General features: G+C 51.4%; 2 protein-coding genes across 2 annotated transcripts; one reads left to right on the top strand and one right to left on the bottom strand.

The window, feature by feature from the left end:
* Nucleotides 1-6,544: 6,544 nt before the first annotated feature.
* On the bottom strand, nucleotides 6,545-7,393 carry LOC116901039 (bcl-2-binding component 3, isoforms 3/4-like). Its single transcript, XM_032902621.1, has 2 exons — nucleotides 7,349-7,393; nucleotides 6,545-7,057 (listed from the first exon to the last, which is right to left on the bottom strand). Exons 1-2 carry the CDS (start codon nucleotides 7,391-7,393, stop codon nucleotides 6,545-6,547), a joined length of 558 nt encoding a protein of 185 aa, XP_032758512.1.
* A 1,211-nt stretch (nucleotides 7,394-8,604) lies between these two features.
* Nucleotides 8,605-11,160, top strand: Tmem74b (transmembrane protein 74B). The gene has a single exon (XM_032904419.1). The coding sequence runs from the start codon at nucleotides 10,207-10,209 to the stop codon at nucleotides 10,903-10,905; it is 699 nt and encodes a 232-aa protein (XP_032760310.1). The 5' UTR covers nucleotides 8,605-10,206; the 3' UTR covers nucleotides 10,906-11,160.
* Nucleotides 11,161-12,601: the final 1,441 nt, after the last annotated feature.

A 12,601-nucleotide genomic window follows, 5' to 3' on the forward strand; every position in this document is an offset into this window, starting at 1 on the left:
TCCCGATGACATTGAGAACCAAATCGCAGATACATGGTGAAGTCTGAGCTGCACAAGAAAGCTCCCAGATCTCTATGCCACCTGCTGACACCCCATGGAAGACAATGGAGCTGTCCCACACTTGGAAAACATGAGCCAGGAAGTTTGAAGGTAACTTGTAATACAGCAGGAGACAACCAAAACACCCATGTATCCCCATTTATCACATTCCCACTACTCTGGAAAGTTCTAGACCACAAAGTGATGTTCTAATGTTCTCCAGAAGAGCTGCATTCTGTTTCACAAGTCACATCTTCTCACACAATCACAGCTAATTGATTGAGAACCGACCATTTGTCAATAAGGCCATAAAAACTGCACACATGACCTGTCCTTCTTGATCTCCTCCCTGTGCATGGAAGTAGCTGGCAGGAGATATTCACAACGTAAGGCTGACCATATCATTCCCGGGGTTGCTGTTACTTCAACTGGGTACCCACATCTACAGATGACATTAGGTCACACTTGGCATTGACCTGCTCAGGAGGATGTAGGACAGGGACTCCTGTGTCATCACGCTTTGCTGTGAGTGGAAATCCTTGTGCCCAGCAGAACAGTACTTCTTGAGTGGGTGTGGGTCCCCTCCTGGCTTAAAGGCTTCATGCCCCTTGGGACCTGTTTCCAGGTATATAAGTCCTCACGTTCAGGAAGCCTGAAGTATAATTTCCCATTGGGTAGTTACAGCTTTACCGACTGTTGTTAGAGAATGGTAATTAACCAACTAACTCAGTTATTAGCCAAGGTTCCTTTCCCCTGCTGCCACAGCCTCCCAATTGCTGGGATTGTGGCTGTGTGCTACTCTGCCTGGTAATAACTTTTTGGTTTTGGTTTATTAAAGGGGGAGAGGTTAGATAGTACAGCATTCTCATATATTTCACTCCAAATGTCCTTAAATTAGGACTGTGTGTCTGTTTCAGTGTAAAAACCAACATGATATTAGCATGATAAAGCCCATGATTTCCTCTGACGCTACAGTGCCAATGTTAACCCTTTCCTACCCAGGATACATGTATGTAGTTACTACTTTCTCCTTTAAGCTCCTCTGGCCTGTGGTAGTTTCTCAGTTTTGAAGGGAACTGCTCAAGTATTTCATAGCCTGTCCCATAGTTTGGGCTCAGAATCTGTGTGATCACGTGATTAGATTGAGGTTGTGAGTTGTAAAGGTTAAAGGGACAATTAAAATATTAATTGTGACCAAAAGACTATACATGGACTGACCCTGGACTATAACCTCATAGGTAGCAATGAATATCCTAGTAAGAGCACCAGTGGAAGGGGAAGCCCTTGGTCCTGCCAAGACTGAACCCCCAGTGAACGTGATTTGTTGGAGGGAGGGTGGTAATGGGGGGAGGATGGGGAGGGGAACACCAATATAGAAGGGGAGGGGGAGGGATTAGGGGGATGTTGACCCGGAAACCGGAAAAGGGAATAACAATCGAAATGTAAATAAGAAATACTCAAGTTAATAAAGATTAACAAAAGAAAAAAATTAATTGTGATGGAGTCATTTTTTAAGATTTTTGTATGTTTTGCCTGCATGTATGTATGTGCGTGTACTGTGTATGTGCAGTGCCTGGCGCCTGAGGAGACCAGAAGAGGGCATCCCATCCCCTGGAACTGGAATTATAAACAATTGTGAATCACCATGTCTGTGAGATGGGAACCCAACCTGGGTCCTTCTCAAGAGCAGAAAATGCTCTTTTTTTTTTTTTTTTTTCCCCCAGAGCTGGGGACCCGAACCCAGGGCCTTGCGCTTTTGCCTAGCTACCACTAAGCTAAATCCCCAACCCCTCAGAAAATGCTCTTAAACATCGAACTACCCTTCCCCCTTCCTTTTTAAGAGACAGGACAAAACTTAAAACTTACAGCAATCCTCTGACTCAACATTCTGAATAGTAGGACTACAGTGGTGCACCACCTCACTCAACTAAAGCATCTTTTCCTTTGCCTCATAACAAGGATGCACACTCGCACCATAATCTGACCACTAGAATGGACCTGGACTAAGTGTTGGCCCAGGGAAGTGCACCAGGTTTCTCAGGTTCCTATGAACTCCCTTCACCATACACACACACCCTTGGAAAGGCCGCTACTAGGTACAGTCAATGTCTGAGGTAGGGCATTATGTTCCCATGCTTTGAGGACCACAGGGCCACACAGATAAAATACGGTCCAGTAGTTTGTCCTTTCATTGATCCATTCTGCTATTTATATCAGGATGGAGTCAGGAATATTCTTCTATGCTTTCAGTGACAACCCAGAGTCACTAGACCAGTTTCCATTTTGTTGCTCAACTTTTTTCCCCCAGATTTGGCTGGCAGCACTTTTAAGTTGACCTGTGCCTTTTGATATGATCACATCAGTGTGTGTGTGTGTGTGTGTGTGTGTGTGAGTGTATGTGTGTGTGTGAGTATATGTGTGTGTAAGTGTGTGTATGTGTGTTATGTATCTGTGTGTGTATGAGATGTGTGGTATGTGTGGGGTGTGTGTGTTGAGTGTGTATGTGTGTATGTATGTGGTGTGTGTGTGGGTGGTGGTGAGTGTGTGTGTGGTGTGTGTGTGTGTGTGGAGTGTGTGTGAGTGTGTGTGTGTGTGTGTGTGTGTGTGTGTGTGTATGTGTGTGTGTGTGTGTGTGTGTGTGTGGGTGTGTGTGTGGTGTGTGTGTGTGTGTAGGTGTGTGTGTGTGTGGGTGTGTGTGTGTGTGTGTGGGTGTGTTGTGTGCGTGTGTGTGTGTGTGTGTGTGTGAGTGTGTGTGTGTGAGTGTGTGTGTGTGTGGTGAGTGTGTGTGTGAGTGTGTGTGTGTGTGTGTGTGTGTGTGTGTGTGGTTAAGACAGGGTTTCTCTGTGTAGCCTGGCTGTCCTGGAACTTGCTGTGTAGACCTGGCTGGCCTCAAACTCAGAGATCCACCTGTTTCTTCCTCGTAAATGCTGGGATTAAAGGCATGTACCACCACATCCAGCTGTACTCTGTCTTTTTGACTTCTTTTTGATTAAACATCTTTTAAAGAATTTATTTGTCTTACTTTATGCACATGGGTATTTTACCTGCATGTAATCCATGTACAATATGCATACCTAGTTCTTATGGAAGCCAGAAGAGGGTACTGGATCCCTGGGAACTGGAGTTACAGATGGATGGTTGTTGGCTGCCATGAAGGTGCTGTGAATCAAACCTGGGTCCTCTGGAAAAGCAACCATTGCTCTTAACTGCAGAGCCATCTCTCCAGCCCTGGCTGTAGAATTTACTCTGATTCATCTTATATGCTTTCTGCCTCATTGCTCCAAGGAGTCCTGGTTCCTTTTATTGAAGAATGGTATCGAAGATCTCAGGCTCAGCCAGAAAAGCACTTGTCTCCAAGCTTGATAACCTGAGTTTGATTCCAAGGATCCATATGGTGGAAGGAGAGAACTGACTCCCATAGGCACACACACACACGCACGCACGCACGCACGCACGCACGCACATACACACACACACACACTCGTGCACGCGTGCACACACACACGTAAAAGAAACCAAGATCTCTGTGTTAGGCATGTGTGCTCTTTGCTATGAAGTACAATTGCTCCTAGCAAAGAAATGCATGTGTGTGAACCCATGTATATGCACGTTTCTGTAAATATTTTTAAATAGATCTTGCCTCACGATTATTTGCGAAACAAACAAACCCGTAGGGCACTGACTACCTGCAAATAATGTGTGGGAGCGTCCCACAATTCCATCTGCCTTCACATTGGCAGACAGACGCCTTTTCTATGGGGCCTTCACAGGGGCCTGGGCACCTTTGAGAACCTGTACTGGAGCAGAAGCTTGGGCCAGAGCTAGGACTATGGCCGCGGCCTCGGTTTGAGCTTGGGGTTTGCTTGGCGTAGCCTGCTACCCCTGGCCATGCAGAATAGAATCTGCCTCCTAGGCTTGGAGTGAGCCATGAAAGCCAAATGACTGTGTTTGTGGCAGGGGCCCTTTGGCATCTTGGTCTTAACTGCTTCAGGCTTCACAAGGACCTTGATGACCTCTGCACACGCCCTCATTGCCTTCACATTGTTGGCCTGCATCATCTGTAGGTCTTTCTTGTGCTTCTTGGCAAAGTACACGTTCCTCAGGAACTTGGGTCAACCCTCTTAAGAGATTCATATCTTTGTGACCAGGATTTCCTGATGACATTTCTGTGCCATTATCAGGATTGGTTATACATGGTGTGGTTCTCGGACTTGGCCATGTCTGCATGGTAACCCATGGCGTCAGAAGCACATAGGACTGCTCTGTAAGTATTTCTATGCATGATCACCCACATATATATTAAGATGAACATGAGTTCATATTGACTGCTTCAATTCTCGTCCGTTGCTGTGTGGGTCATTCTGGCTTTCTTTACAGGAGTCATGTATCTAAATGGTGTTGCCCAATAACTTGGAATATATCTCTGGCCTTGTAAAACCAAAAACCCTGAGCTTTTCAACCAAAAGTCAAACTCACACGGGAAAGGATAGGAGGTTGGCTAACTTTCGACCGAGACTCTTCCACGTAGGACCCTGCTGTTCTGAGAACGCCCTTCTTGGCCTTCAAGGCAGAAACCTGACTCCTGTCCAGCACAGCCTCATCTGCCATGCTCCTACCTTGGCACCCACTGTGACCATACCCCTCCGTGCCCATGCTCCGCGTGCTCCCTTCTGCCCCATGCGAGTCCTCTGCTGGATCCATCTGCCTTGCCATCTATGTAAGTGCCCGTCTTGGTCCAGTCCCCTCTTCTGCTAAAAAGCTATCCCATCCCCAAGACTCAAGCACCCTGCCTGAGAGGCCAATGCATACGGCACAGGAACCTTTGTTAGACTTTACTGCAGCTACAGCACTACCTGTGTGTATCCCTTTTCCTTCTGGAATATCACTGGAGTTTCTTGAGGGTAGGGATGTCCTCTGCTTAGTTGCAAGTATACAGTAGGAGCTCAAAGAATAGCTGTGCATCTCTCAATTCTTTATTCAAAGAATATAGATCAAGGGCCTCCTACCTGTTGGCTCCTTTTTAAGTCTCTGGGGATACACCAGGGAGGGAAACAGACAAGGCCCGTACTGTTTACTTGGCTCTTTTTTGGATTGGTTTGGTTTTAATTTTGGTTTTCAAGGCAGGGTTTCTCTGTGCAGCACTGGGTGTCCTGGAACTCACTCTGTACACCCTGCTGGCCTCGAACTCAGAGTTCCACCTACTTCTGCCTCCCCAGTGCAGGGCTGTATCACTGCCACCCAGCATGTTACTTATTTTTAAGCAGAAGTGACACTGAGCAAGGAAATACACTCTCAGGAGCCGATGAACGCCTTAGAGAGAAATTCTGAGTGAAGGCATGCAGGGCGCCAAGGCATGAACGGTGCCAGGGCGCTACTCTTTAAGAAGATGGCCTGGGCAGGTGGTTCTGAGAAGGTGACATGTGAGCAAAGACTTGAGGGAAGTGAGAGAATGGGGTGACCCCTGGGGATGTGCTGTGAGGCAGGACTATGTAGGACAGGGAAGGAACTAAGGACACGCTAATGGTTGGGATCTCATGGAATTCCTGTAAGTCCTGAGTCCATTTACAGATGGGAAATGAGCTTAAAGAGGGACTTTTGCACAAGGTCATACTCCGTGAGGGGTGGAGAGGAACTGCACAGGATCGGTGACCGCTGCCAGCTTCCCTGTGCAGATGCAATCGGCTCAGGCCTGGAAGGATAGAGGGAGGCAGACCTGGTTAGCTCTGGAGGTGTAGCACAGGGCCTGGTTATGTTGGCCCGCAAGGCTTCCAAGACAGTCTTTGCTCTCCTAGTGGGTGAGGACTGAATGCCTTTGGAATAGGACCTATGAGTCTTTGCCAGCAGGGCCACGGTAGGGCTCTCTCACCTTAGCTGTCTTCCTGGATATCAGAATGGCCTCCTCTCACACTAGCAGAGTCCTGAGTCAGCAGTTATGATTCCCTTGGACAACGGTGGACAATGAAGTTCAGAGAGATAATAAGACCTTCCTGAAGCTGGCCATGAAGTTTTCTCAGAAACCATAACCTTTCCTATCTCACCAGACTTCCCTTTGGGCTTGGCCTAGGCCCTCCAAGAGGGAGGAGTTCCCCTTAAAACAGAAACCTGTGCACTTGCCCCGGCCCCACTTCGGTACAGGTCAGAGGAATGACTAGAGGGACCTCAGTGTGTCCTCGAGGAAGCCAGACAGGCTGTCCAGCAGAAGGGGCCTTGCAGGTGACTTTTGGGGCTTAAGAGTGTGCGTGGCTGTGGACAATGCCCCAGAAGGACACCCATCAGAAACAGAGGTGGGTAGAGGCTTCGTTTCTGCCTTCACGTGGCGCCCGTGAGCCATCGAGCCCCACGCAGCAATGAGGCTCCGGGTCTTCAGACCTTGAAGAGGACCCTGGATCCTACCTGGGGTGGAAAAAGCATCCCCGGGTGTAGCAGGGTCTCCCCCAGAGGCAGGGGAGGGGTCTTCTCCCCCGCCCCTCCCTCGCCCCGCCCCTGCACCCAGCGCCGCGGGCTCCTAGCCTCGGGTTTCCCCGGGCAGCGCGCGCGGGCGAGACAGAGGTGGCTCTAGGGGCGGTGGGGGCCGGGCACCCGCAGCCGCCTCCGTCTCCCTCCCCACGCTAACTCTCCCGGCGCTCTCGCCCGCCGCGGGCGGAGCTCGATCAGCGGCGCTCCAGGATCCGCCGCTCCCTCCCTGCCCTGTCCCTTCTCCGAGCCCCCCAGCGGCCGACGCGGTGCAGCCCGGCGCGGCGCGGCGCGGCGCGAGCAGGTACGTGCGCCCGGGCAGTCGCTGCGGGCGGGCCGGGAAGGGGGCGGGAGCCGGGGAGGGCGAGGCAGCGGCCGAGCAGGGATCTGCGCACACCCTCGGCAGCCCGGAGCCCTGTGCTCCGGCGTGCGGTGACTGGGGAGGCCGGACACGGCTCCGCACGCCGACCGCAAGCCGCCGGCGCAGGGCCTGAGGCGGGGAGTGGCTGCGAAGGACAGCTCGCCTGACCTCGCGGCCCAACGAAGGACACGCGTCCGGGGCACCCTAGAGCACGCCGGCCCCACCGAGCCCCAGCCTGCCAGGGCCGCCCCTCTGCGAGCGCTGACCCGCCGGGTCTGGCCTGCTCCGGCCCGTGGCGTTGGCGGTCAAGGGCAGGAGCAGGGGGTGTGAACTGCGGGCCGGCGGGCGCCCGGGAGGCGGGGGGCCGGGTTAGTGGGGCTTTCCGCGCAGAACTTTGGGTATAACCGCGTGGACCTGCGTGTCTGCATCTGCGCGCCCGAGGCTTTGTGTACTATCGAGTGCATGTGTCTATCGATTGGGTTTGCGAAGCCTCACCCAGCCTCGCAGTGTGTCTGGCTCCGGGGTGTCAGCATGCGCCATGGGTGAGAGTGCTGGACTTGGGCAGGTCTGGGTGGATCCTGCTTAGATCTCAGCAGTGCTAGAGGTAGTCTCTTTCTCCCTCCCTCCCTCCCTCTCTCATCCCGCCCTCTCTCTCCCAATTTTACCCTCTCGTGGGTACCACCAGAGTGACCCGTGGATCTGTGAGTCACACTTACTTCCCGGGTCTGTGGGCATTGCTGTGGGAATAGTCCAGGGGACAGTGAGTATGGAACGGGGGGGTGGGGTTGGGGTAGGGGGCGCTTGTCTTTCAGGAACCATAGGGCTGCAGATACAATTACAATAACTGGTGTGGTTTTGTGTTTGGAGTGTGATCTGTGAGCACCAGTGTGTGTGTATGTGTGTGTAAGTGTATGCAAGTGTGTGTGTTGTCTGGGTAACTGGTAGGAATGCCCTTTAGTAACTTACTAAGCATCTTATGAGAGAAAGACATTCTGAAGCTATTAGAGGGAGGAAGCCTCCGTGTGTTTGCTCCTTCACCCAGGCAGCCTAAGGAAAAAGTTTTGGGTACAAGAGACTCCTGTTCTAAGAATTTGAGTACCCTAGATATCCTCTGGGATCCGAGGCACTAATGTACCCATCTAGGGAAGGTGTTGTGGACCATTCCCATGTTCTTCGAGCTTGCCGAGGGCCTGACAGGTGGGAGCCATTAAGTGGCACCTACTTTCAGGCTCTAAGTGGCTTTTGGTACAAAAAGTAAAAAAGCCAACTAACCCTTCCTTCTCTGGGAACTGAGAGCAGACCAGGAAAACAGGGGATTCTGAGAGATCAGGATGCCCGTGCCTGCTGTCTCAAGTGAGGGCTCCAAGAGTCAGGGAAGGATGGTGGAGTGTGTGGGATTTACAAGTATGTAGGGATCAGAGAGTATGTGGGGAACACATATTCAACTCTTGGCCCCTGGTCCCCATACATATACCATGGGCTCTTGAGTGTGTTTTCTAAAACACGGTGACAGAGCTGAGCTATTCCTGAGTAAGGTGCTAACCGGAAAGTCTAACAGGTAGTCAATGCTCAGCGTATATTAAACAGAGATGGTGTGGAGGAACACCGGGATAGAAAGGACTTGTGAGAAGTAGCAGTCTTTGAACTGGGATGAAAGGCCGCATGTTTGCTAAGAGAACAAACACATCCACATGGGAAGGCCAGAGACTTCTCACTTCTGCCCCTCCGAGTTTCATTCATTCACTCATTCATTCATTCATTCATTCATCCATCCATCCATTTGCCATCGCTTCAGTTATTCGCTCGTGTTGCCCACAGAACACCGGAGAGTGACCAGAGAGTTCAGAGAGTCAGAGCAGGAGAGCCACTCCACACCTAGGGTCTCTGCTGCCTGCGCAGTTGTGTGCCAGGGCTGCGAATGTATGTACCCTCGGGACGTCAGAGTATGTATGGAACATTGTGCTTCTGCTGTGGGATCATAAGTGACAGGTGCCAAGAAGGTGTACCTATGAAGAGTTGAGAGCCACAGAAGGGAAAAGCCCAATCAATGCCAGCCAGGTCTGTGTTGTGAGGGGATGGTGGAACATGGCAGCCAGATTTGCAAGAGAAGTTAGGAATGAGTGTCTGCTGCATAGACATGGCTCTGGGGATTGACCTGACTCAGGTACCAAGGGAAGGAAGAAAAGACAGACACATGGACATGCGGGAAAGCTGGGATTCAGGTGGTCTGGGCTCTCTGATGGAGAATCCACAGCAATCCTAGATCAGTGTATTTATTATATGCTGTATGTGTATGTGTATCTGTATGGCACCTATGTGTACACACACATGTATACACATATATAAGTTTTGATGAATTAGTTGCATACACACGCACAACTAATTCACCAAAACTCAATGAATAGATTTGGAAATGAAACAAGCAGCACTCTCGTGAGCTCAGTCTGTAGGTGGCCTTTTGATCCAAGTGCACATGTGCAGTGAGTTTGTGTGGCATGTGTCCAGGTATCTGTCCCCACTTCTCAACCCCTACATATTTACACGAAGGCTCTCCGTTCTCTACCTTCCTTTCTGTCCTGTTACCACCCTGGACCCTGTCCTCCATGCATCTGATCTGCCACCTTCTAAAATCCACACAAATCCCAGCCTTCCTGGCTCCAACAATTTGCCTGCCCATTGCTTCTTGGCCTGGCTTTCACAATCCTCTGTGAACTGGCCCCGCTGGGCTCTGGGGTCCCCCTTCCCATCGTCTGGCTGCTAGGGAGTTTCCCACTTGTGCATCACCCCCACACCAGGCTTCCACCCACTAGTACGGGTACCATTTTGACTAGGTCTGCCACACCTACACCATCACCCTACCTTACACGTACATGTTCATACAACATTGCCTGTTAGCTGAACTGGCCACAGCCTGACGAGTGTCACTAGATGAAATCCTTACCACAGTGTATGAGAGAGGCTTCCCAGGCTACAGATGGGAACATTGCTTCTGCAGAGGAACTCAATCATTTGCTTAAGCTCAGCAAGGAGGCTGTAATACGGACCCCATAGCCCCTCTAAATTCCTCCATCATCACCTCAACCCCTCCTTAGTACTGTGGAGTAGAGAGTGGTATTAGTAATGTCACTGGGGATTTTGGTCAGTGGGGAAACTGAGGCCAGGAGAGCCAAAGTACACCAGTCACTGTGAGGTGGGGATGTCGCATGGGTCACATTGCTCTACTGTCCATGGCTCCCCAAAACTGTGCTAGGGGACAAGTGTGAAGTTAAGCTCCAGCAGGCACATTCAACTGACATTCTGTTTTCTCTTCTAGCTGCCAAGGGGCCGAGGGATGAGCTGGGTCATTCTTCCCAATGGCATCTCCCCCTGGTCTGGAACTGAAGACATTGAGCAATGGTCCCCAGGTCCCAAGGAGACCAGCCCCACAGGGCCCAGTGGCGCCACCCAGGATGGGTGTGGAGAACGCCTGCTTCTTCTCTGAGGAGCAGGAGGCCCATTTCCAGAACCCTGGGGATACCAGACTGGGTGACTCCCCCAGGTCCCCTGGAGGCGTCCCCTCACTGTCCCGGTCCCATCGCGATGACCTTTCTTTGCATTCAGAGGAGGGACCGGGCCTGGAACCTGTGAGCCGCCCAGTGGACTATGGCTTTGTTTCAGCTCTGGTTTTCTTGGTGAGCGGAATCCTCCTGGTGGTGACAGCATACGCCATCCCCCGAGAGGCCAGAGTCAACCCTGACACAGTGACAGCAAGGGAGATGGAGCGCCTAGAGATGTACTATGCCCGCCTGGGCTCACATCTGGACAAATGCATCATTGCAGGCCTCGGGCTGCTCACGGTGGGTGGCATGCTCCTGTCTGTGCTGCTCATGGTCTCTCTGTGCAAGGGTGAGCTGTACCGCAGGCAGTCCTTTGTCCCTGGCAGGGGATCCAGAAAGACCTACGGCTCCATCAACCTGCGTATGAGGCAGCTCACTGGGGACGGAGGCCAGGTCCTAGTAGAGAACGAGGTTGTCCAAGTCTCAGAGACCAGCTATACCACCCAGGGCTCTTAAGTAAGAGTCCACCCTGTTTTGCTGCTTTAAGCTGCAAAGCTTGGAGGCTTCCTAAACCTGGGGCCTCAAAGTGAGATCCACAGAGGGTGCTGTGGAGGGAGTTTTGGTGCTGGGGTGGGGGCAGCCTGGGGCCTGGCTTAGGCATCACTCAGGCAAACACAGCTGATGCGTTTGCAGCTTGAAGTTTTTTGCATAAGGCTTTGTTTGAAGATGGCTTCTGCTGCTAAAAATACATTTTGGAAACCACTGCTCTTAGAAGATGAGGTTGCTTGGCATTTCTCAGGGTTGGGAGTCATGTGAAAGGTCGCCTCGGTTCTTCATGCCTTGGGGAATTCTGAGACATCTGCTGTCTTCATTAGCCAAGTGAGAGTGCTGGGTGACTGACTATGTACAGGCACCTTTCAGACCTGACCTTCTAGGGTAGAGTGTAGCTTCATGATGATGGGAAAAGTTGGTTCTGAGGTGAACCCCTTGTAGCACCCCACTGGTCAAAACATAACGTCTCCCTCTCCAGACCTCAGTCGCTCAGTCACATCAGAGAGGAGCTGGTGCCACAGGATGGGCCACCTCTGCCCTGGGAATAGGAAGCCAGTCTGCCTCTGGCCATCCTTCAGGGGACGAGGGTGTTTAGTAGGGACTGGCCATTGTCAATGCTACTTTCTGGCCTAGCATTGGTGACTACCATTGCCAGGAGACAGTGGTCTCATGACAGACCCCAGGCGAGTAGGCTTGGTTAAATCCAAAGTTTGACGCCGTGTGAACTGGTCTTGGGGTGGGGGAGTCTGATTTCCTACAGTGACTGATTCTCCGCAATGGCACATTTACTAAGCACAGTTTCCCCTGGGCATCAGGATCTGAGGACTCAGTTGTAGTTCTGTAAGCTGGGACCTTATCACCTTCCCTCCTTGGTGGGCTGTAACTTGGAACTGATCTCATTCTGGTAGCAGGAGACAATTTTCTCTAAGGCTGAATTTGCGATGTCCAGCTGCCCTTCTTGGTGAAATGCACTTGTCCGTCACCGGGGAAGAACTAGGGTACACTCAAGTGGCCTGGAGACTCCAGCCACATGGGTTTCTGTTTGTGTTCTTTCATAGGCGAAAAAGTTCCAGCGCCCCTCCAAACTGTATTTAAACTTCTGACAATGGAAGTAGGCATTAGGGGGGCAGGGAGATAGTGGCAGACATTAGGGGGAGGCACTGTCCAGTCCAAAAGGCTCCTGAGGACTTCCAGAGCACATACTGTCTGGGCTACGGGAAGACTCTAAAGGGATCATGTTCATGAGTCCTTGACCTCCTTCATAGCTGGCTGTATAAGCTGACATCCTAGTTGTTTGCGGGGAGGGTTAGACATGGGGAGGCACAGGATCCCTAGGCTGGAGAGTTCCTGACTATGTGGAACACAAACCTTCAGCCCAGGCAGCTTGAACATCTGGGTGGTAGAATATCACAGCTTCAGACAGATCAAGTGTCTGCTCACGCTGGCAGTTTTTGCCTGGAGCACGGGGCTGGGGGAGGGCTGAAGGGGACCACATTATGCAGCCTGGCCTTGGAGGTTCTGCTATGGTGCGGAGAGGGTGTGGCTTAAAAAGAACAAAGCTCGAGGGAGCCAAAGGTCCCAAGCCCAGGGCTCCTTTAGATAGGTCAGGGTTTCTCCCAGCTGTAGCAGGGGAAATGCTGGACCAAGTGGCAGGAATCAA

The sequence above is a fragment of the Rattus rattus genome, chromosome 5 (assembly GCF_011064425.1).
Source record: "Rattus rattus isolate New Zealand chromosome 5, Rrattus_CSIRO_v1, whole genome shotgun sequence".
Taxonomy (NCBI): Eukaryota; Metazoa; Chordata; class Mammalia; order Rodentia; family Muridae; genus Rattus; species Rattus rattus.